Source organism: Mizuhopecten yessoensis, unplaced genomic scaffold, assembly GCF_002113885.1.
Source record: "Mizuhopecten yessoensis strain PY_sf001 unplaced genomic scaffold, ASM211388v2 scaffold11129, whole genome shotgun sequence".
NCBI lineage: Eukaryota > Metazoa > Mollusca > Bivalvia > Pectinida > Pectinidae > Mizuhopecten > Mizuhopecten yessoensis.
The window spans coordinates 1,118,134-1,144,357 of record NW_018408894.1 but is presented as its reverse complement, the minus strand read 5'-3'; the positions used below and the strand labels follow the sequence as shown (position 1 = coordinate 1,144,357).

Here is a 26,224-nt window from a genome sequence, read left to right as displayed (position 1 = left end):
CCAAAAGGCTCAGGATGTTGATATTTAGTTAGTAGCATATGCTGGGATCAAGGACTACTATGTTTGTTAAAGTGAATGACTTTGACTTATATTCAAGGTCACAGGGGTCAAATTTGTTTAAAATCTTTAAACAACCTCTTATGAATAACCATGGGTCCCAGGATGTTTATACTTTGCAAGTTGCATCCTGGGATGAAAGGCTATACAATGTGTTTAACATAACGACTTTGTTTGACATTCAATCACAGGGGTGAAATGTTTTAAAAAAAATTAACAGGGTCTTTTGAACGAATTTTAATCATAAATACTGATATTTTGCCTGTAGCTTTATTTTAGATCACTTTTAAGGATACAAGTGTGAGTTTTATACCAGGTGAGCGATGCAGGCCTCTTGTTTATTACACAGATTTAATTGTTGGTTAAAATTTGACTTTAAGACATTTGAATGTCAAAATCCCTGTCAATGTAATGTGCAGAGTAATGAAATCTTCCAACAAAGATTCATAATGTGCAGGATATTTTAGCTTACGTATCAATATTTAAATAAATTTGACCTTGACCCTCTTTGAAGCTCATAGATGTAAGATGAATAAGAGATGCATGATATTACTCATTACAAATGACATTATTATGAAACATTGACGACATTTTCAGCCGTGGTATTCCATATAAAACACATCTTTCAAAGCATTTTTAGCTCACCTGGCATGAAGTGCCAAATGAGCTTATGCCGTGGCGCGGCGTCCGTCGTCCGTCCGTCCGTCCTCGTCCGTCAACTTTTCCTTTAAACAACTTCTTCTGAAGAACGGACAGGCCTAGAGTCATGATATTCGGCTGAAAGCTTCGTTATTAGGAGCCCTACAAAGTTTGAGAACGAAAATGACCTTGACCTGTTTTCAAGGTCACAGGGGTCGAATATGTCAAAAACTTCAAACGACTTCTTCTAAAGAACTAAAAGGTATAGAATCTTCATATTTGGCTGATGGTTTCCTGGGATAGAGCCCAACAAAGTTTGAGAATGAAAATGACCTTGACCTACTTTCAAGGTCACAGGGGTCAAATGTGTCAAACACTTCAAACGACTTCTTCTGAAGAACTGAAAGGTATAGAATCTTTATATTTGGCTGGTGGCTTCCTGGGATAGAGACCAACAAAGTTTGAGAATGAAAATTAGTTTGACCTACTTTCAAGGTCACAGGGGTCAAATATGTCAAAAACTTCAAACGACTTCTTCTGAAGAATTAAAAGGTATAGAATCTTCATATTTGGCTGATGGCTTCCTTGGATGGAGCCCAACAAAGTTTGAGAATGAAAATTACCTTGACCTTCTTTCAAGGTCACAGGGGTCAAATGTGTCAAACACTTCAAACGACTTCTTCTGAAGAACTGAAAGGTATATAATCTTTATATTTGGCTGGTGGCTTCCTGGGATAGAGCCCAACAAAGTTTGAGAATGAAAACTAGTTTGACCTACTTTCAAGGTCACAGGGGTCATATATGTCAAAAGCTTCAAATGACTTCTTCTGAAGAACTGAAAGGTATAGAATCTTTATTTTTGATTGATGGCTTCCTTGGATAGAGCCCGACAAAGTTTGAGAATGAAAATGACCTTGACCTTCTTTCAAGGTCACAGGAGTCAAATGTGTCAGACACTTCAAACGACTTCTTCTGAAGAACTGAAAGGTATATAATCTCTATATTTGGCTTGTAGCTTCCTAGGAAAGAGCCGAACAAAGTTTGAGAATGAAAATGACCTTGACCTTCTTTTAAGGTCACATGAGGCAGATATGTCAAACACTTTAAACGACTTCTTCTGAAGAACTGGTAGTTATAAAATCTTAATATTTGGCAGGTGGCTTCCTGGGAAAGAGCCAAACAAAGTTTGCGAATGAAAATGACCTTGACCTACTTTCAAGGTCACAGCGTTCAAATATGTCAAACAGTTCAAACAGCTTCTTCTGAAGAATTAAAAGGCATAAAATTATAATATTTGGCTGGTGACTTCCCGGGATAGAGCTCACCAAAGTTTGCAAATGAAAATGACCTCAACCTACTTTAGAGGTCACAGAGGTCAACAACATTTTAATGGATTTGTTCTTGAGAACTAAAAGGAATGGATTCATAAGATTTGGCTGGTAGCTTTTTGGAATAGAGCTAACCAATTTGAGAAGGAAAATGACATTGACCTACTTACAAGATCACAGGGAAAAATATGTCAGCAACTTCTGAAGAAGAATCAAAAAGCATAGAATCTTATAATAATATTTTGCTGGTAGTTTCAACAGATGGAGCCAACAAAGTTTGCGAGGGAAATATTTTTAGTGAAATATAATATTTAATGATAATATTTTGCTATGACTGCTTAAATATTCAGGTGAGCGATACAGGCCCTCTTGGGCCTCTTGTTCAGAATTAAGGTAGTTCAGATTGTGAGTTTTTGAATGGCTATTTTACTGACTTCTTTATTTTTTGTGTTCAAAAACTCGAATTTTGAACTACCTTAATTCTGTAGAATGCTTTGAAAGTGTTTTATTTGGAATACATCTGTTGAAAATAACTTCAATGTGTCATGATATTGCTAATGGTAATAATTCTTATTGCACTTTAACGATTGACCTTAAGGATCCCAGTACCACTGCCAAGTTTAACTATTGAAAACTGTTTTTTCCAACATGACTTTAGCTTTGATAAATCATTTCTGAAGAGAAAACTATACCGGATTGTGATCAACAAGAGTGTTCTGATTGTCAAACAAAATCAGGGGGCTTGACCGGGATTGGAACCCTCAGCTTCAGATTGTTATTCTTTTTCTATAAGCAATTGAGCTACCTGGTCAACAGAAATTCTTTTTCTTGAAGCAATTGAGCTACCTGATCAACAGAAATTCTTTTTCTTTAAGCAATTGAGCTACCTGGTCAACCGAAAATCTTTTTCTTGAAGCAATTGAGCTACCTGGTCAACAGAAATTCTTTTTCTTTAAGCAATTGTGCTACCTGGTGTCCACAGAAGCATCTTTATAACTGTTCTCAGTTATATCTAAACGAAAGTTAAGGGGAGGTTACTGTATAAAGGAAAAATAGCAGAGCAGATCCTGAACTCATTCACCCCTGAAATTTCATAATGAACTATTACAACTATTGAATTGGAAGCGTTCAAATGTGTTTTCAAGAGTGAATGAGTTAACATGAGATATCTTACAAAAATGGAATGGAATGGAAGATTTTAGACATGCATTTATTCCCTAGAAACAAAGGCGTGGACACATTCATTACTATGGTATTGATCTTTCTTATGCCAAGCTTATTATTGTGTATTAATTAAACTTTCACACAACATTTTCTACTTGTGTCGTAGAACTAAATGTTAATACACCATTTCTGTTTCTGTGTTTGTTGATCGAGATGAATTTATAAGAGAATAGAAACCATTATTAAGAATTCTTTACACATTTTGGTAGAATATATAAGTTTCACATTGACATATTAAGACCAGTTGCCAATTTCAATATCTCAAATGTAGGAGCAGGTGAAGCAATTATTCTCTATATGGTGGTCCTATGTGATGTTTTCCTGACAGGTTGATGCATTAGTAGAAACACAATGGTGCACTAATTAATAAGAACAAAATATGTTAATTTTCCATTAATATTTAACTTTGAGAAATATTTACTTGGACATCCATCATCTTACAGAAATCATTAATGGCAAAACTAAAGAGATACAGTTTGATATTAGTGGTTGTCCAAAAGGACAAAACAAACTCCTTATACAACTCTTATTATTCATATATGAATTCATATACACATATTTATAAGTTAAATATTGTCAAGAAAAACGTCTTATATATGACCATCATGAATCACGGGTTGGGCTGTCTAAGTACGGATAAGGTGTCTGACTGTCTACAAACTAGTACTCTCAAGTCCTTCACCACTGAGTCGCGGGTTGGGGGCCTTCATTGAGCAGTCACCAGGTACTGGCCTAAGGTTGATAGTTTTTCTCCAGATTCTTTGCTTTTCCTCCATTACTAAAATCTGGTTTGCTTTTCCTCCATCACTAAAATCTGGTTTTCCTCTGCCACCGAAATCTGGCTTGCCTTAAATGACTAAAGCTGTTAAAAGGACATAAAGCACAATCAAACCAAACCACCAAAACACCATAAAAAGTAAATAACTGCTTCAGGTTGTGCAAATAGCCATGGTTGCCATTGGTATTGTCCATAGCTGGTTGTACAGTTTGTTTTTGAGAATTGTACTGAATATGAACATGCAGAATCCTTTACTTCTATATATATATCTACAATTGTATAGCTGTGTACAATGAAATAATAGTGGAGTGGGTAGAGTCGGTTTGCTTTGTGATATCTGAAGACTTTATTGTCAGACGTCAAATATATTCATTTTTAGCTCACCTGACCGAAGGGTCTGCCTGGCGTCTGTCTCCGTCTGTCCGGCGTCAACTTTTTACTTTAATCAACTTCTTCTCAGTAACCAAAATGCCTAGGATGATGATATATGGCCAGTAGCATGCTGGGATGAAGGACTACATAGTTTGTTCAAATGAATGACCTTCATCCACTTTCAAGGTCACAGAGGTCAAATATGCTAATATATTTTAACATCTTCTTCTGAATAACCAATTGAAAGAGGCTTAGGGTGATGATATTTGTCCAGTAACATGCTGGGATGGAGTGCTACCAAGTGTTTGTTCAAATGAATGACCTTTACTTATATTCAAGGTCACAGGGTCTGAAATATGTTTAAAACCTTTGAAACAACTTCTTCTGAATAACCAAAAGGCCTAGGGTGATGATATATGGCCAGTAACATGCTGGGATTAATGGCTACCAAGCTTGTTTAAATGAATGGTCTTCACTGATATTCAAGGTCACAGGGGTCAATTGTCTATAAACCTTTAGATAACTTCTTCTGAATTACCAGAGGCCTAGGGTGATGTTATTAGGCCAGTAGCATGCTGGGATGAAGAGCTACCACACCAAGATTGTTCAAATAAATGATCTTTACTTATATTCAAGGTCACAGGGGTCAAATATGTTTAAAACTTTAAACGACTTCTGATGAATAACCAAAAGGCCCAGGGAAATTGTATCTGGCCAGTAGCATGCTAGGATAAAGGACTACCAAGTTTGTTCAAATGAATGACCTTGACTTATATAAAAGGTCAAAGGGGGCAAATATGTTCAAAATCATTAAACGACTTCTTCTGAATAGCCATAAGGTCTAGAATGTCGATATCTGGCATGTATCTTGCTAGGATAAAGGGCTACCAAGTTTGTTAAAATTTATGACCTTGACTTATATTCAAGGTCACAGGAGTCAATTTTGTTTAAAATCCTTAAACGACTTCTTCTGAATAACCATGAGACCTTGAATGTTGAAAATTGGCCAGTAGCATGCCTGGATGAAGGGCTATCAAGTCATTTGAATGACCTTGACCATACATATTTGACCAAATGTGACATTGAAAGAATTCAATGTCACATTTGGTCAAATATGTATAAACCTTCAATGACCTAATCTCAATCAATAAAAGGTCTAGGGTGGTGATATTTGGCAAGTTGCATGCTGAGATGAAGGGCTATAAAGTTTGTTCAATCTTATGACCTTGTGCGTCTTTCAAAGTCACAGGGGTCAAATGTTTTAAAATCTCTTAACAGGTTCTTTTGACTGACATAGTCATAAATACTGATATTTTGCCTGTAGCTTTAGTTTAGATCACTTTTAAGGTTACAGATGTGGGATTTATACCAGTTGAGCAATGCAGGCCCATAGGGCCTCTTGTTTAACTGGATAAAATAATCATGTTTAATCTGAACAGAAAAGAAGGGAAACAAAAGTTAAATAAATTATGTAGCTACAATTTTCTTCAATCCAATTTCAATTTTCAGAATAGCAGTTGAGTATTCATGAATTTAAAGTTGATCAGTATAATGATTTGTGAATTTCAAACATTCCTGTATCCTGATACACATTTCTGAATTTGCTGGAATGGCTATAAAAAATATCTTAACAAATTTCCTATGAACGACTTTTGATTTATTGTTTTCCTTTTCAGACATTTATTTTCTAAAGCATACATAGAAAAAACTATAAAGGACAGTGGCAGCCATATATACAAACCAGAAAACCATGTAAGTATAAACCATGTATATAAACCAGAAAACCATGCAATAGACCATGTATACAAACCAGAAAACCATGTAAGTGTAAATAAACCATGTATATAAACCAGAAAACCATGCAATAGACCATGTATACAAATCAGAAAACCATGTAAGTATAAACCATGGATACAAACCAGAAAACCATGTTAGTATAAACCATGTATACAAACCAGAAAACCATGTAAGTATAAACCCTGTATACAAATTAAACCAGAAAACCATGTAAGTATAAACCATGGATACAAACCAGAAAACCATGTAAGTATAAACCCTGTATACAAACCAGAAAACCATGTAAGTATAAACCATGTATACAAACCAGAAAACCATGTAAGTATAAACCCTGTATACAAATTAAACCAGAAAACCATGTAAGTATAAACCATGGATACAAACCAGAAAACCATGTACCTGGTAAGTATAAACCCTGTCAACCATGTACAAAATATTTGAGGTCATTATGTAGGTATTTAGATATACAAATATTTATCAAATGGGGAAGGGTAGAATAGGTATTTAGATATATGAAATATTTTTGTAAATGGGGAAGGTAGACTAGGTATTGAGATATATGAAATATTTTTGTAAATGGTGAAGGGTAGACTAGGTATTTAGATATATGAAATATTTTTGTAAATGGTGAAGGGTAGACTAGGTATTGAGATATATGAAATATTTTTGTTAATGGGGAAGGGTCGACTAGGTATTGAGATATATGAAATATTTTTGTAAATGGGGAAGGGTAGACTAGGTCAACTGTATTTAGATATATGAAATGTTTATTAAATGGGGAAGGGCAGAGATAACTCTCAATGAAATTTGCGATACAAATTTGAAGGTAAATGAAACAGTTGTGTTAATCTAAGGACTTACTTAAAGACTATAATATATTAATTAAGCTACTCTTTGTACATTTAAAGAATATAAACAGAAGTGTAATTTTAAAACTAATTTTTCACATGTCAGGATATTGAGACTGCATAAAGGAGATCTATTCTTGGGGAGGTTATTTACAAATTTTCATATACTCCAACACCAACAAAACGTTTTGAAATATCTTCTTCAAACCCCCAAAAATAATGAAACAAAAGGTTTGTAAACAACACAATTTTCCTCAGTATTCATCAATCACATACAAAACAAGATGTAGACAAACATCTTATTCCTTACAGTCACTTAATACAAATTATAAACAGTTAAGAGATTCCTGTTGGCAAAGGAGGCAAATCATTTAATACAATTTGATGAAAAAAATAAAAAGAATTAGATAAAATGCCCAAATTATTATTTATGTTTTGACATTTAATTATTTATTTTTTTGCCTTTTTATGATAAGCAAAAAGGCAATGCATTATGCACTATTTCAGACTTTCCTCACCTTACAGTGAAATAACCTTTCATTGTTATATTAAAACTTGCTGTTTTGATGATAGGTTATTTACAGTATTTGCTATATGACATTTTGTTGATATCCTATGTTGTTATTTTGAATGAGTGTGTGTTACTAGCTGAGCTGACTGTTAGATGCAAAACAATAGCCACGCCTAGGGTCTGATTTAGAATTTTATATTACAGTGCATGGAGCACAACCCCCTCCACTACTAATACATGTAATGGGTAACTAAGGATCCCTGTACTAAGTCTAAAAACTGTAATGTAATGTTGGAAACGGATATTTTCGGCTTGACTTTAGATTTGATTTATCATTCTTGAAAATAAAATAAAATGTTGCAGGACTTTTATGAGCATTAATAAAAGATGAAATGAACAAATCATAATCAACAACAGTGTTCTGATTTAAAAAAACCACCTAGCAGGACTAGACCCGGATTCCAACCCAGGACTACATTTTGATGAATCATTGCTCTAACGGACTGGGCCACCTGGTCAACAAGTTTTCTAGACCCACTATATAATATGCTACTGTTATATCCAAACAGAAGTTAAGGGGAGGTAATACTGCTATAAAAAACAGCACTGCAGTGGCACAGGGATCCTTAAGTAAATAAGTCTTTGAAACTAAATGATACATGTCATTTCTGTATTCTTTAGTTACATAATGTCCAGTTCAAGCAATTGAAAAACTATTAATGCTCTGTTGTAGATATCCAATCATTGCTTTTACCATGGTGGCCTGCGAGATACTCCTAACTCTATGGCAGCTCTCAGCACATGCGGAGGAATCAAGTAAGAAAATCCTTGTCATGGGAGAGGATGTTTGTAGTTGTTAGACATGGTGGTAATAGTAATCAATCTGAGTTTAGAAAGATATTTTGTAGGTAACTGGGTTACAGTATCATAAATGTAAAAAAAAAAATGTTAAAAATCTAATAAAAGAATAATTATATGAATATTACCAACAGAAATGCTGTGTTGAATTTCATCAAATAAGGCCGAAAAACAAATTCAGGGAAATTATTTGAAATTGTAAAATAACAAAGAAACTGATGTGAAAATAATGTAATGTTAAAAATGTATAGCTCATCCATTGTTCATGTGAATTACAGGTACTTTTAAAATAACACGAAAACAAATATCAGCTTGGATTTTTTTTAACTTTGAAATCACCAAGTTACCATTACAAGTGAAGGTATTTTAATTGGTGTGTGTATTTGCAGTGGGTTTGTTACTGTGGACCATGAGACTTACCATGTTGAGCCTGTGGACGAGGCGGTACCAGGCTCAATCAAGGTCTACAAGGAGGTGTCACTGGGTCCTAATCCAGGCTCTCACACACATTGTGGTTAGTAGAATAATAGTCACAGAGGAATTCAACATCATATTTACAACCAGATAATAATGTTATATTGAAAATAAAAAAGTCAAGGTCATAATGTATTACAAAGTTATGATAACAGTTCAATCTAGAAATCTGTAGGTCTTTATAGCATTTACAAACAAACATTTGAAAGGTCACATCTACAACTAAAGGTCATTTTAACAATTAAATGCTAAATGGTATTCAATACTGTGGGTACATAATAAACAAAGTTATATGGTAACTAATTTTGTTTGTTACTATAATAGTCTCTAAATGAATGTGTTATTATTTTTATTTCACTCAGAATCAGATGACAAACAATCCATATTTTTTGTCAATGGCACAGTCAACAATTTGCACAGGAAGGAATTTTCCCAAAGGGTAAGATGATTTTCCTGTTTTTAAGGAGAGGAGCATCATGTTTCTGAATTCCATTGGATACCTGGAAGTAGCATTTGTGCTACCTCATTTCCTTTTGACTATATAAAATCTGGAAAAAATATCCATCATGCCATTATCCTTTGACTGTTATATCTTGAAATGACATTAATTTTCTGTTGTTTGTTTACTCAATAAGCTATTAGCGATGAACTCAACTAAAGGTACAGTAATATACTACCTTAGAACACCTATATTTTGCAGGTTATATTTTCAATACATTTGCTGACTGAAAGTTATTTAACACCCCTACCTGTCATTTCATTGCTTCGCTGATAGTTAATTAATACTATTGACTATAAATATGAATGGGTTGAGCATAATTTGAATCCCATAAAGGCTTTGTACCAGGAACAAAACCCTAATTATTGATCCCCCATAATGAACGTCAAGAGTGATATGACTATATCTTTATAACTAATCTGACAACATGCTGTCTGTATGGCTTAGGTGAGGCGGAGTATCAGGGGACCCTATGATGGCAACGAGAATGCCAGATTTGTGGAACTCTTCATAGTTAACGACCACCGCACTGTAAGTATAACATTGTCAAACAGCCTTATAACATAGTTGACATAACTTGTTTACTGATGTCAGTTCAACTATATGGTTGACCAATATATCAAACAGACTAGTAATGCCACTGATTTCACAGTTCATCATTAATAATGTCACACAAATTAATGTAGGGATATCTGATCATATCTTTGAATCTACATTTTCACTTTCTACTTTTCAGGTTGTCAAAAAGAAGCCAGTGTCAAAATATCAAAAAAATGCACGCTCTCACCTGCTATTTTTTCTTCTTATTTATTTAAAACTTTGTCATAAAGAATAAAAACACAAAAGATTGTGTAGCAGAAACAGCTATATTTCTTAGCTTAGATATAGCCTTGCAAGTGTTTACAACCCCAAACAAACCTAACCAATAGTAAATACATACCATCACACTGCGTTCCTGTCAAGTCTAGTATGAAAAATGTGGACTTTGCTACCTGGTAATATACAAAACAAAGTCAAACATGGACATTTTCTTTAGATAATAAATCAGTCTTTCATATTAATTTGTAAAGCACTCTAGAGCTGCTAGGTTCAGCAGGCTAAGTGCTGTGTAAGTGGCTATGATTATGTTTATTACTTCCTATATACAAGACTTATGTGTTGACTGTTCCTTAAATAAAATAATAAATGTCTCTAGTGAATTATATGGAAAGGTTCTACCGATGTGGTAGACTCAGCTGTGACTGTGAGGACTGTCTTTTATTCATCTCTCGAGTGGGCTCTAAAGAAGAGTTTTAATGAATTTTAATTCTATTGCAGTTTGAACGACAGGGACGTAATAAACAAACACTGATCCGAAGGTCACAGGACATAGCTAATATTGTTAGCAGGGTAAGTATTGACATAGCTAATATTGTTAGCAGGGTAGGTATTGACATAGCTAATATTGTCAGCAGGGTAAGTATTGACATAGCTAATATTGCTAGCAGGGTAGGTATTGACATAGCTAATATTGTCATCAGGGTAGGTATTGACATAGCTAATATTGTCAGCAGGGTAAGTATTGACATAGCTAATATTGTGAGCATGGTAGGTATTGACATAGCTAATATTGTTAGCAGGGAAGGTATTGACATAGCTAATATTGTCAGCAGGGTAAGTATTGACATAGCTAATATTGTTATCAGGGTAAGTATTGACATAGCTAATATTGTCAGCAGGGTAGGAATTGACATAGCTAATATTGTCAGCAGGGTAGGTATTGACATAGCTAATATTGGCAGCAGGGTAGGTATTGACATAGCTAATATTGTCATCAGGGTAGGTATTGACATAGCTAATATTGTCAGCAGGGTAGGAATTGACATAGCTAATATTGTCAGCAGGGTAGGTATTGACATAGCTAATATTGGCAGCAGGGTAGGTATTGACATAGCTAATATTGTCATCAGGGTAGGTATTGACATAGCTAATATTGTCAGCAGGGTAAGTATTGACATAGCTGATATTGTTAGCAGGGTAAGTATTGACATAGCTAATATTGTAAGCAGGGTAGGAATTGACATAGCTAATATTGTTAGCAGGGAAGGTATTGACATAGCTAATATTGTCAGCAGGGTAAGTATTGACATAGCTAATATTGTTATCAGGGTAAGTATTGACATAGCTAATATTGTCAGCAGGGTAGGTATTGACATAGCTAATATTGGCAGCAGGGTAGGTATTGACATAGCTAATATTGTTAGCAGGGTAGGTATCAGCTTTTAAAACCATACTCAACGCGGATATTTTCTCAGACTCGTATTTTGGGTATAAATATCTAAAAGATATATTATGTGTTCGGTTCTCTATCTTTCCCTACAATACTGAGAAGATAACAATATGTATGTTAGTGAAACTCTATAGTTTCAGCTGATATGATTGGTTAAAATATGGACATAATTACCGAATACCATGGAGACCTCATAGATTTTATCAATCTGTGTGTTTTTCCTGGTACTTAGATTTATAATTATCATTGGTTAATGTGGACTTATTCTGGAACATTAATGCCTGCACAAATACCTGTAGCTGCTGGTGTCATTGCCCTCTGTGATTACCTTAAAGCTTTGAACTTTACGGAGAAGATCTTTTCATGCAGGCACCTTTCTAAGGGACTAATAGGAAATCACAACCTCCTTAATATAATTCTATGGTATACAGAAGATAGTAATACATTTTATAATAGGTCTGAAATGTCCAGCTTCTTGCTGAGTACAGAATGTTGATTATCTGCCATGAAGGTCAATGACCCAGTGATAGGACCTCTCTGGCCACCTAGTACCATAATACAAATTCCTGTTGAGATTAAGGACACATGGTCATGAGACATAACTGTACACTAGCCATACAGATTAAGAATAGCTAGACCAGATCCGAACACACCAGGGTTCAATGTCAATAGGGGAGATAAATAGTCTGCACTCACTCACCTCCTATCCAACACACTTGAGATCACAAAGGTCCTGTGTCACTCCCACAAATCATAATGAGGTGCGTCTGATCAAAGATAAGGATTGGTATCAATGCCTTTTGGGAAAGCTAATCCTCTGTCGTTCTGCCTGGATTGGGGGCTGGTTTCAATTGTTTTCATAAATTATTTGGATTTTCAAGCTTAAGGTGAACTCTTGGCATTCAGAATTGTTACATAATACATGAAGTTGAAACAGAAATCTATTTTTACATACATTATGATATTATCAGCCAACTATTTTTAAACTACTTTACATTGACTGTGACAAGGGTCTGACCGTGCTTGGAAAGGATTGTAAAACACAATAGGTCTTGAAAAGTGTTTGTGGTGTTTTACCTCTATGCAGTGCACATGAGATTGTCTCCAATAGTGAGCATTTAGCCACATCTTAGTGTAGCCCTGTTCACGATGTCCTGATCAGTGTATTAGAGTGGGTGTGTGGAGATTTCCCCTGTTTCCCCTATCAAAGAGAGCACAGGACACAAACACTCACACATACTTTGATATCAGATGCTGCACTGTAACAACCAGTGTTCTTTAGAACTTCCCATATGATAAACATTATTTCATTTTAAATGGCAGTAGACATAGTTGGCTGTATGATCTAAAGATGGAGACTCATCTGTGTAATGGTCTGTAGGTTGAGTATCACCTGGTCGCATCATTTGACAACTGGTCTAGATCTGTAGACTGGGTATTGTTTGACATTCATATCAGACCACTGTATGGTCTATAGACAGGTTATTGTATAACCTTCACACTAGACCACTGTATGGTCTGTAAACAGGGTATTGTATGAACCTCACACTAGACTAATGTATGGTCTGTAAACAGGGTATTGTATGAAATTCACACTAGACCAATGTATGGTCTGAAGACTGAGTATTGTATAACCTTCACACTAGACCAATGTGTGGTCTGTAAACAGGGTATTGTATGAACCTCACACTAGACCAATGTATGGTCTGAAGACTGAGTATTGTATGACCCTCACACTAGACCACTGTATGGTCTGTCAGCAGAGTATTGTATGACCCTCACACTAGACCACTGTATGGTCTGTAAACAGGGTATTGTATGAACCTCACACTAGACCACTGTATGGTCTGAAGACTGAGTATTGTATGAACCTCACACTAGACCACAGTATGGTCTATCAGCAGGGTATAGTATGACCCTCACACTAGACCACTGTATGGTCTGAAGACTGAGTATTGTATAACCTTCACACTAGACCACTGTATGGTCTGTCAGCAGGGTATTGTATGACCCTTACACTAGACCACAGTATGGTCTGTCAGCAGGGTATTGTATGAACCTCACACTAGACCACAGTATGGTCTGTCAGCAGGGTATTGTATGAACCTCACACTAGACCAATGTATGGTCTGTAGACTGAGTATTGTATGACCCTCACACTAGACCACAGTATGGTCTGTCAGCAGGATATTGTATGACCCTCACACTAGACCACTGTATAGTCTATAGACAGGTTATTGTATAACCTTCACACTAGACCACTGTATGGTCTGTAAACAGGGTATTGTATGAACCTCACACTAGACTAATGTATGGTCTGTAAACAGGGTATTGTATGAAATTCACACTAGACCAATGTATGGTCTGAAGACTGAGTATTGTATAACCTTCACACTAGACCAATGTGTGGTCTGTAAACAGGGTATTGTATGAACCTCACACTAGACCAATGTATGGTCTGAAGACTGAGTATTGTATGACCCTCACACTAGACCACATTATGGTCTGTAGACAGGGTATTGTATGACCCTCACACTAGACCACTGTATGGTCTGAAGACTGAGTATTGTATGACCCTCACACTAGACCACAGTATGGTCTGTAGACAGGGTATTATAAAACCCTCCCACTAGACCACTAGTGACACTTTTTTTTTAACAAAGTTATGACCCATTGTTGAAAATTCCTTGTCCAGACAACTCCTCCAAAACTACAGGGCCAATTTTAACGAAAGTTTCCAGATATAATAACTACCACCTGATATTGTACATCCAGGTATTATTTTTTCATTCTGACCCTTTTTATGGAGTTATTGCCCTTTGTTGAAAACTGCTTGCCTGGACAGCTTTACCTAATCTACTGGGCCAATTTCAAAGAAAGTTTACAGATATGGTAACTGCCCCCTGATGTTGTGCATCCAAGTAGTCCTTTTTCATTCTGACCCTTTTAAAAGGAATGATGGTCCTTTGTTGAAAAAAACTTTGTCTGCCTCCTTAACTACTGGGCTGATTTAAATGAAAGTTTACAGATACGGAAATTACCCCCTGATGTCATGCATCAAGGTATAATTTTTTCATTTCGACTCTTTTTAAAGAGTTATGACACTTTGTTCAAAAACTTTGTCCTGACAACTGTTCCTTAACTGCTAGGACGATTTCAGCAAAACTGGTTCATCTGAGCTAACAAGATTTTATTTGCAAGTATGTTTTGGCATTGGGAGGGAGTACAGGAAGTAAGTCAGTGGTCACTTATACTTAAATAAGTGTACAGCTTAGTTAATAAGAAAAAATATTTCTGGTGGGAGACTGGATTACTTTGCAATGCTTTGCCTTATAGTTAGCATTTAGCTTACAGTTCTGGTTTATATAGGAGCTGGGGGTATTAGTTAGCCTTTGGCTTACAGTTCTGGTTTATATAGGAGCAGGGGGTATTAGTTAGCCTTTGGCTTACAGTTTTGGTTTATATAGGAGCAGGGGGTATTAGTTAGCCTCATAAGAGGGCAGTGAAGCTGTTTTAAGGACGTGTTTTACGTGTTCCCGTATACGTGCTGTATGTAACTGCGACAGCCTATACGCATCTAAGGAGCTGACCGACCTTAGGGCGTGACTTGGACGGGCAAGGTTATTTTGAATCACCGAGGGCCCGGTAAGCTTGAGTCTTACCCCCTCAAGACGACAGAACACAGGCTTTGCCTGTGAAAAGTAGTCTATAAACCCATCAACCAACCAACAAGCCAATTAGTTAGCCTTTGGCTTACAGTTCTGGTTTATATAGGAGCTGGGGGCATTAGTTAGCCTTTGGCTTACATTTCTGGTTTATATAGGAGCGGGGGGCATTAGTTAGCCTTTGGCTTACATTTCTGGTTTATATAGGAGCGGAGGTATTAGTTAGCCTTTAACTTACAGTTCTGGTTTATATAGGAGGTAGGGGTATTAGTTAGCCTTTGGCTTAGAGTTCTGGTTTATTTAGGAGCGGGGGGTATTAGTTAGCCTTTGGCTTACAGTTCTGGTTTATTTAGGAGCTGGGGGTATTAGTTAGCATTTAGCTTACAGTCTGGTTTATATTGGAGCTAGGGGTATTAGTTAGCCTTTGGCTTACAGTTCTAGTTAAGACTTAAAGTATTGAGGGAGACTTCTATACAGATACATTGTATAAGAATTCTTTAAATGTACAAGAAGGGGATCTTTAAAAATGGCAAGTGATAAAAAGTACAATTTATTGTATATATATGTTTCTATTATATTCAATGTATGATTATTAGTTTTTTGGTTTGCAGTTGTACCGTCCACTCAACATTTACATTGCCCTTGTGGGGGTAGAGATATGGTCGGACTCGGATCAGGTTACCATCTCACCCTATGCCAACTCTTCACTGGAGAAATTCCTCTTGTACCGCAAACAACGCATCAACCCCTACCACCAGAATGACAATGCTCAGCTCATCACGTGAGTTTTACTTGTGACAAGACTTGGTCAGAAAGAAATTCAGTACTTAAAAATTTAATTGTTTTATCAAAAGGTCAATTTTTAAAAATAGAATCTGCAGTAGTTGGATTGATTAAGTGCAATGCATATACAGGAAAACTTTTCACCCTTTGTCCAGCTTAATTTTGACATGAAAATATTATAACATGGAAATTAATCAAGGTAGACATTATGGAAATGTTGGGAAAGAAGAAAAATGGAACTGTGAATATGTTGGCAGAAAGCAATGAAACATGTTGGCAGAAAGCAATGAAACCTGGAGCATTATATTGAGGTTTTACTGCACTAGTATCATGGTATTTATTGTAATAAAATGTTATTTTAAGGGGCCAGACATTCAATGACGGTGTTGTGGGGAAGGCAATAAAATCTTCTATATGTACCCACCAGTACTCTGGAGGCGTGGACATGGTAAGTAGAGACAGATAAGGAAGATTACAGCAGAGTTATGACAATTTAACCTAATCACTACTGCAGTACAGTGTATGTAAGGTAGCATGTGTTTAGATCAATACAGGGGCTACTTGAGACATTGGCCAAATTGAATTTATTTTACAAGCTAGTGCGGAATTGTTGATATTAATATAATTTTGTTGCTGTTATCAGGTTAGTTACGGTGGTATGTACATTTGAAGTTAATACCAGTAGGCTCTCTAAAGTCTGATGACATTTCTTAAGCGTGATTTCTTTCTTGTCCTTCAGGAAATTTCTTTAGTGTTCCCTGGTTTGATTGTGATCTAATGACAGACACATTCAGTGATATCGTTTTCCTATTAATATTACCTTAAATTTTATAATTCAAAACTTGAGACCGTAAAATAGAATAGTTCTAATAGATGAAATAATTTTTGTACTTTTCTTCTCAAGCCGTCACCTGTTTAAAAGCTAAACAATAACTACTGATAGAGGCAGATGTCTGTTTATTTCACTGGTTTTGTTTCATACTGAAATAAGGAAGTAAACTTTTAGTACAAATTGTAGTGCTGAAGCCACATGATACCTTTGGCATGTTGATATCCTGGTTAACATTACCTCACACATGCAGTGTAGTTGTATATGTCTCAGTTACACAAATTCATGTTTTATAAATGACCTGTTGTCATGCTATGGTAAAATATGTGAAGATCTCAAATATATAAGCTCTTTATCCTGGTCCATATGTTTAAGATATTGAAAGCTTAACAACTTTACTAAAATTAATGTTCTTGATTGATTTATCATCTGTTTTCATGTTACACATGTCATGCAAAAATTGGTGTTACAGGGTTAGAACATTTCATATTCCATCTTTGTTGCCTTGCTGGAGAAAAAAGGCTGACTATGCTTTTGACAGTTGTCTCTGGTGACCCTGGGAATCCCCTGTCAGGAGTTATATTGTCTCTGGTGACCCTGGGAATCCCCTGTCAGGAGCTATATTGTCTCTGGTGACCCTGGGAATCCCCTGTGAAGAGTTATATTGTCTCTGGTGACCCTGATAATCCCCTGTAAGGAGTTATACTGTGTCTGGTGACCCTGGGAATCCCGTGTCAGGAGTTATATTGTCTCTGGTGACCCTGAGAATCCCATGTCAGGAGTTATATTGTCTCTGGTGACCCTGGGAATCCCCTGTCAAGAGTTATATTGTCTCTGGTGACCCTGATAATCCCCTGTAAGGAGTTATACTGTGTCTGGTGACCCTGGGAATCCCCTGTCAGGAGTTATATTGTCTCTGGTGACCCTGAGAATCCCATGTCAGGAGTTATATTGTCTCTGGTGACCCTGGGAATCCCCTGTCATGAGCTATATTGTCTCTGGTGACCCTGGGAATCCCCTGTAAGGAGTAATATTTATCTTGTCACCATAAGTCTGCATGGCAGATCATGCTGTACTTTTACCTAGGAATCACTCCCAAGGAACTGACACATATTGATTATCTGCATATCACACCAAGGAACCCACAACAATGAGATTACCTGCCTTTTTGAATCACTCTCTAATAAGTTGGAACACATATCACATATTACATGTGAAGATGATTCCAGGAAACATAACACATATTGTACATATATACATATAGATCACTCCCAGGGAACATCACACATGTTACCTGTATAGATCACTCCTAGGGAACATAATACATATTACCTGTATAGATCACTCCCAGGGAACATAACACACATTACCTGTATAGATCACTCCCAGGGAACATAACACATATTACCTGTATAGATCACTCCAAGGGAGCATCACACATGTTACCTGTATAGATCACTCCCAGGGAACAAGCACATACCTGTGTAGATCACTCCCAGGGAACATAACACATATTACCTGTATAGATCACTCCAAGGGAGCATAACACATGTTACCTGTATAGATCACTCCCAGGGAACATAACACATATTACCTGTATAGATCACTCCTAGGGAACATAACACATATTACCTGTATAGATCACTCCCAGGGAACATAACACATATTACCTGTATAGATCACTCTAAGGGAGCATCACACATGTTACCTGTATAGATCACCTGTGTAGATCACTCCTAGGGAACATAGCACATACCTGTATAGATCACTCCCAGGGAACATAACACATATTACCTGTGTAGATCACTCCCAGGGAACATAACACATATTACCTGTGTATATCACTTCCAGGGAACATAAGGCAATTAACACATAATGCAAATCAAGTGGGTACATCACACCCAGGGATAAATAATACAAATTAGCTGCCTTGATCACTCCCAGGGATAAATAACACAAATTATCTGCCTTGATCACTTCCAGAGACACACAACACAAACTATCTGCCTTGATCACTTCCATAGACAAATAACACAAATTACCTGCCTTGATCACTCCCAGGGACAAATAACACAAATTACCTGCCTTGATAGATCACTCCCAGAGACACATAATACAAATTACCTGCCTTGATCACTCCCAGAGACAAATAACACAAATTACCTGCCTTGATCACTCCCAGAGACACATAACACAAATTACCTGCCTTGATAGATCACTCCCAGAAACACATAATACAAATTACCTGTGTAGATAACTCTCAGGGACAACAAACACAAATTACCTGTGTAAATCACTTCCAGGAACACATATCACAAATTACCTCTCTAGATCACTCACTGGGACTCAAACCACCTTGGAAGATCAATTCTCAGGACAAGTACCACAATTTAGCTGTCTGGATAACTCTTAATTATATAAGGATACATTTGACAAATTACCTGTGTGGATACATTTGTGGATCACTCCCAGGCAGATAAACATCAATTGTGTGTACACTCACCAGGATACCACACATATATTACATGATGTTTTTCCAGGGACACATAGATTTCATGTTGATCATTCAAAGGGACCATGTTCACACTGATAGAATCTTATCAAGTATAACAGATACTTATCTTCTTACTTTGAAATGCACTGCTCTATCTTTTTCAGGATCGTACTAGAATTACTCATGTGGCTACTACTGTTGCTCATGAACTCGGCCACAACTTTGGGATGGACCATGATAACTACTCTGTATGTCGGTGTAAACAGGAGAAGTGTATAATGGCGCCCACCAGTGGAGGGTACAGTATTGCTTGAATCTTTACCCCTTGATGTCTTTATGCTTCTTTACACACCCAACAATGTCAAATTCAACACTGCGTGAGCTGGTGTTTCTTCACATAAACATAAAAAATAACTTGGTAGTAATGGTAATAATGTACACAATCAAAGCTGCATAGCTTTCTAGACCACAATATTGTGGGTAAGATATGGCAATCTACTTACCTTTATTTTTGTCTGGTGTTTCTTTGTAAGCACACATGGATATTATACAGGTGTCCTGAAGAAACTAAACAGAATCTCCTCCTGTTGTGTCATGTAATGTTGTATCCATGTTCCCTGGTAAGCATTTTGTCCCCAGGAAGATTTCTAGCATTGTAATCTGTTGTTTTAATGACTAGGTCCCCGAGTCCATCCCAATGGTCTACCTGTTCCCGAGTGGCAATCATTGAGGCCTTCGAACTTGGTATGGACTACTGTCTGAAGAACATGCCAGAAAACCTATATGAGGGGCCAGTCTGTGGGAACACATTTGTGGAGGACGGGGAGGAGTGTGACTGTGGTTTGGCAGAGGTATTTTAGTACAGTTTCCACAGGTCAAGTTATATCATGGAACAGAAATGAAATATACTGTGGTGTATGTTAGAATATATGGTTCCCAGTACTTATCTCTTAGTTTAATAAAAAGAAACATGCTTTTCAGTAACTTCTTTCTGAACATACCAAATGACATTTTTAACCAGCCAACTTTTGTAAAATTACTTAGGAGATATATAAGGTAAAGGTGATTTGAACAGGACAAATATAGAACTGAACCAGTCATTTGCCCTGCTGCCTGTTCTTAATGAAAACCCTGAATAAATATGATATGATGTATGTTTGTGATTACAGGACTGTACAAGTAAATGTTGTAATGCTTCAACATGTCGACTGAAACGAGGGGCCGAGTGTGCCACAGGCAGCTGTTGTAATCAGGACACTTGCAAGGTATAGTTGTACAGGAAAACAGGACAGCCTCGGGACAGCCTTACTGTTGCCTATAAAGCAAAGGACACATACAGTGATTACCTATAAAAACTTTTCTGTGCAAGGATACTTGAAAACATTCCCTTAAATTTCCTTCAAATACTTAAAATATCACTTATTTGCTGAGGTTCAGTTTTGACCTGGACCTGAAATTTGATATAAATACTGCCGGGTATCTTATATTTTGGCACCTTAAATGATTTCAATGACATAACTTTGAAGAATATTTTGATTTCTTGAAGCTTCCTCATTATTTCCACACACAGGTTTTCATCAGTTAAATTCTTATGATAATATCTTGTCTACTTCCCGTCAAAGAAACATCAATATCGTACATGTTTGTATTGTCTGTTTCAGCCCAAACCAGCTGCCACCCTATGCAGGGCTGCCATGGAAGAATGTGATCTTGCAGAGTTTTGTAACGGAGAATCTGAGTACTGTCCAAGTGATGTCTATCTCCAGAATGGTCTTCCCTGTAAGGACAAGCAAGTAAGTTGTCTGTCTTCTCTCCTCTTTAAGAACTGTAAGTAGCAGAACCTTGTGTGTCACATTTTATTTGAAATTATCTCTTTATGTATCAGTTTTTTTTATTTACATGAATACTAAGAATTAAAAAAAAATGTTTCTTTCACATCAAAGGGCTTTCTTGGGACCAGATAGCTAGTTTTATCTACATCATATGACACCAGTGACATTTCAATATTTAAAAAAATATAATGAATAAAAGTTGAAATGAAGATAAAATTGTCAGAGAATCGTAAATGTCATGTTAAGGTTTACATGTTGTATTTTTACCAGTCGTACTGCTACCAAGGGCTCTGTAAGACCCACACAGACCAGTGCAGCATGTTGTGGGGGTCAACCGGGCGGGTGTCCGACCCCATCTGTTTTAAGCACCTCAACACTAATGGCAGCAAACATGGCAACTGTGGCTACGACTGGAAAAGGGAGAAGTACATTCGCTGTGATAAAGAGTACGTCAAGTCAGTTACTCTTATATTTGTCATTCTCATGTTTTTGCTTTCAATACTAAGAAGTTTAAGTAAAGTTACTTCCCATGTATTCAACGGACACATAAAGGCTTAAGGCTGGCTGAATGACGGGGAAAAAACTCAATAATGACATCCAGTTTGGGGTAGTTGTTATTGAATATTTTTTGGCAAACTTAATATTTATATCAGCATTCACCTTTAAAAAGATTACATTTGATAAATTCTAAGAGTATTTTTTTACACAAACAGTAATTGAAAACTTTGTTTTACCACAAACAGATTACTGTTATGTGTTTGAGTATTTGAATCAGACTGTTATTTTCTTTAGTGAAGAAAAACTTTTAATATTGGCAAAAGCAAATTATTGAAGATTAATCCTGAATGTAGAGACTAGCTGTTTTAGATAGGCAGTTTTTGATTTTCCAGTGATGTGATGTGTGGATTGCTACACTGTGTCCACCTGAATGAGAAGTTAATGTTCTGGCGCGAGAGTTTAGCCAAGGCCACTCCAGCCACTTTCCTCACTAAGGGCAGAGAACGATATGTGTGCCGGTCAGTCATACTGGATGTTGGACTGGACATGCCAGATCCTGGTATGGCACCCGATGGTGCCAGGTGTGGTGACAAGAAGGTAACAACAATAAAATGGAACCCCATGGGTATTTATTGTATGCTGACAATTTCAAAAATAACAATCATGAACACTTTGACTTATATTAAGAAACCAGATAACTATAATTATTCAGCTGAATGCTGTTTAAATTTTGTATAGGGCTAAAGAGCAATAGACGATACAGCAGCTGTGTGTAGAAGGATACCTATGGCTGAGAGGGGGACGAAGTGGGGAGAGGACTATACTGATAAGGGAGAGAACTCTGAATTCATTAACCTGTAGATGAATTATCTATACTCATTTGAACAGTGATATTTACCATATTTTATAGAAGTGTAAAGGAAATAACATTGAAACTGGAAACAATATTTTGAAAATTTTATTTTTACTCCCAATGTTTTTGTAGATTTGTCTTTCCAACAAGTGCACGCCACTTAGTATGCTGCAGATTTTGCCATGTCCAAACTGCCATGGCAATGGGGTAAGTTAGATTCTTAAATAAAACGGTAACAGAGCTTAATGTCAGAATCACATTGTTTCTCACGTCATTGGAGTATTGAATTAATTTTTTGTATAATTAAAACATCGTGATTATTTTAAAGCCTTATCTGAGTCCTTTGACAAGTATTTGTCTCATGAACAATCATGAAAAGTGATCATCAAGTTGTTTTATCTTAAACTGCTATTATTTGCAGGTGTGTAACAGTATGGGCCAGTGTCACTGTAACGAGGGGTTTGGACCACCCTACTGTAACAGTCCAGGGCATGGTGGTAGCACCCACAGTGGACCAATGAAAACCCTAGGTAAACCAAACCAACCAATCATTGTGTGTCTGTTTATATATCCCTACCATTATGCTTAGTACAAATTTCCACCTGTTGATTTTATTTCATAATGATAATAGATAAACCTTTTGATGAAATGTGAAATCTCATTAGTCTGGCCTCCAATAGGCAGGAAAATACAGAAAATTTAACCTGGCCATCACTCAATCAAATGGAAATACAGTATAATCATGAAATATTACAAGAGGGGAAATCAGATATAATATTTTCAGCTGTTTGATTTTGTTTATCTGGGGTTAACAGCTTTTTGAGTTATTGATAATGAGGTTTGACAATGCTATATTCGTTGTTGTGTATTTTTGTACTATGTTGTATTTGATTATGATCCTATGTGGTAGAATATTTCTATTAGTGTAGGATTTTAGTGAAATTTCTTGCACTACCATTGTAATTTGTTCATGAAAAAGCAATACATTTTGTTCCTTGATTTTGTTCATAATTATTTAAAGACAGTGGTGGTATGTCTTTACGTTTTGTCATTAACCATGCAATTGAAAAACAACTTTCTCAGAAATTTTAGTAATTTGACAATGATGAATACTAACACATTAATTGTACGGCAACTCAGATTAATCATATATAGGCACAATGTGTCCATATTTCAAAAACTTGCGGGTCAGCAGAGATGGAGCATTGTATTAATGCAATCTTAAGGTAAATATCATTATCAAGTGTTTGTGTTGTTGCCATCCCCATATCTCAAACTGAAGCAAACAAACAATTGCACAGCCTATTCCTTAGTAATGTCAATGATTTGCCTCCTTTAGACCAAGGTTTACTCTGATTATCTGTTGTAACAAGGGTCAATATGCCTAGTATTTCCTAAGGTGATTGTAATCAATGGTTACAATGTCGGTACTTTGTAGTATCACAGGAGGTCCAGCACAAAGGTATGTTGCAAGTCAACAGCTGTTTCTCCCATCAACTTGGACAGCTAGCTTATTTCTTTTTGAAAACTGATCAGCTAGCTTTTGTATTTAAAGTTAAAACAGCTAGTTTCTGTTTTCCAAAGCAAGCTTCTGTTTTGCTAGATTTTATACATGTATTGGAAAAAACTAGGTAGCTAGCTTGTGTATTGGAAAAATTAAACAGCTTCTTTTCTATAGGGAAAATAGATATCTGTAATTTGTATTATAATTTAACATATTTAGTTTCAATATTGGCAAGTAACACAGCTTTCTCTTGTATTAGAAATTGGTATATATGCAGCTTCTATATTGAAATATATGACATTTGCCTTCTAAATTAGAAAATTGATCAATAATAAGATTATAGAATAAAGATGGCTTCCATACTGAGAAAATTGACAGCTAGTTTCCATATTTGGGTACTGCATGACATGAAACATTTGTGGGTACATTCTGTGTTATATTCACAAACTGTATCATTGTTACAAGCAGTTGTACATTTTAACTTTGAACCTGTTAAATCACTCATACTCTCTGTATCTATATTGCTGGTTCTGCTGTAACCACAAAAAAATAAAAAATAAAAATTAATATTCAGCAAAATTTTAATGTTCATGTTACCCAACATGCTGTGACGTTTCTCATCGTCCTCTGATATAAAGATTGCTATTTTAGGGTCATGATATTTGGCCAGTAGGTACCTGGGATGAAGTGCTATAAAGTTTCCTTATTAAAATGACTTTGGCCTTTTTTTCAAGGTCACAGGGGTCAAATATGTTAAAACTTCAAACAACAATATCCTAGAGTCATGATACTTGAGTATGTTATGTAGACCAGCAGTGCAAATCTTTTTTCTTGATTATAGTGACGAGGTCAAAGGTCAACTTAAAGTGCTAGTCGGAGTCAAAGGTCAACGTGGGTTAAAAGCTTTAAAATTAAAATTTGTGAAATTTCAAACAACAACATCTTAAGAGGCGTTTAAGAGATGTTAAAATGTCTGGTGTTCTAGTTACCAAATTTGGTCTGAAGTTACATATATGTCAGTTTCATGTAACAAAAAAACAGGTGAGTGATACAGGCCGTCTGGGCCTTCTGTTCCCACATCGAATTGAACTGAAGTCTTGTACTCGGATCCATTATGTTTATCGTTGGTGACCCCCTCATGGTGTAAGACTACCGCTTAGTTAGGCACTTTCTGGAGGTCTTTCGTTCTCCCTTATTAATGATGCTTTCTCAACACATATTATGTACATACCAATACACATTGGTAAGACTGACACTCAATCTGTTGTACACAACTTTTTTTATGTTATGAAACAGAGCATGATTGAATTTTAATTGGATTGGTTGTTGCCATGTGACCATCAACTTCATACATCGGTGTCAGGTTTTCCTGGATTTATTTATGTTTTGAATTTTCATGTTTCTTCTTTGTCTAATCAAAATATCTGATTTTTTTTCCCCATTTTACTTGTATCTTTTTTTTTTGCAGTATTTAGATTTATTGTTTGGAATATTTTTCAATATCTTTTGTTCAATTTGACTTTGCATTTTAGTAACTGCCACATACCTTCATTTAAAATTCAATTATTAGCTCACTTGGCTGAGCTTATGCGATGGTGCAGCGTCCATCGTCCGTCTGTCCGTCGTCTGTCGTCCGTCGTCCGTCGTCCGGTGTCAATATTTTACTTTAAACAACTTCTTCTTAATAACCAAAAGGCCTAGGATGATGCTATTTGGCCAGTAGCATGCTGTGATGAAGGGCTACCAAGTTTGTTCGAATGAATGACCTTGACTTATATTCAAGGTCACAGGGGTCAAATATGTTTAAAACCTTTCAACAACTTCTTCTGAATAACCAAGAGGCTTAGGATAATGATATTTGGCCAGTAGCATGCTGGGATGAAGGTATACCAAGTTTGTTCAAATGAATGACCTTGATTTATATTCAAGGTCACAGGGGTCAAATATGTTAAAAACCCTTAAACAATTTCTTCTGAATAACTAAAAGGCCTAGGGTTAAGGTATTTGACCAGTAGCATGCTGGGATGAAGGGCTACCTAGTTTGTTCAAATGAATGACCTTGACTTATATTCAAGGTCACAGGGGTCAAATATGTTAAAAACCTTTAAACAA

The 26,224-nt window shown here is 36.2% G+C and overlaps 1 protein-coding gene across 2 annotated transcripts in view; it reads left to right on the top strand.

The window, feature by feature from the left end:
- LOC110466295 (disintegrin and metalloproteinase domain-containing protein 12-like) overlaps window positions 1-26,224 on the top strand; it is a 74,248-nt gene that overhangs the window by 39,130 nt on the left and 8,894 nt on the right. The window contains exons 4-20 of one of the 2 annotated variants that reach the window (XM_021522702.1): window positions 6,075-6,150; window positions 8,288-8,370; window positions 8,802-8,926; window positions 9,249-9,325; window positions 9,833-9,916; window positions 10,703-10,774; window positions 15,931-16,100; window positions 16,466-16,550; window positions 19,590-19,723; window positions 20,105-20,276; window positions 20,595-20,690; window positions 21,087-21,218; window positions 21,528-21,703; window positions 22,148-22,352; window positions 22,741-22,815; window positions 23,030-23,138; window positions 24,047-24,070. In XM_021522702.1, the coding sequence (XP_021378377.1) occupies window positions 6,075-6,150; window positions 8,288-8,370; window positions 8,802-8,926; window positions 9,249-9,325; window positions 9,833-9,916; window positions 10,703-10,774; window positions 15,931-16,100; window positions 16,466-16,550; window positions 19,590-19,723; window positions 20,105-20,276; window positions 20,595-20,690; window positions 21,087-21,218; window positions 21,528-21,703; window positions 22,148-22,352; window positions 22,741-22,815; window positions 23,030-23,138; window positions 24,047-24,070 (1,895 nt within the window). The remainder of the gene's footprint in view (window positions 1-6,074; window positions 6,151-8,287; window positions 8,371-8,801; window positions 8,927-9,248; window positions 9,326-9,832; window positions 9,917-10,702; window positions 10,775-15,930; window positions 16,101-16,465; window positions 16,551-19,589; window positions 19,724-20,104; window positions 20,277-20,594; window positions 20,691-21,086; window positions 21,219-21,527; window positions 21,704-22,147; window positions 22,353-22,740; window positions 22,816-23,029; window positions 23,139-24,046; window positions 24,071-26,224) is intronic. The other variant, XM_021522703.1, reaches the window with a different exon arrangement.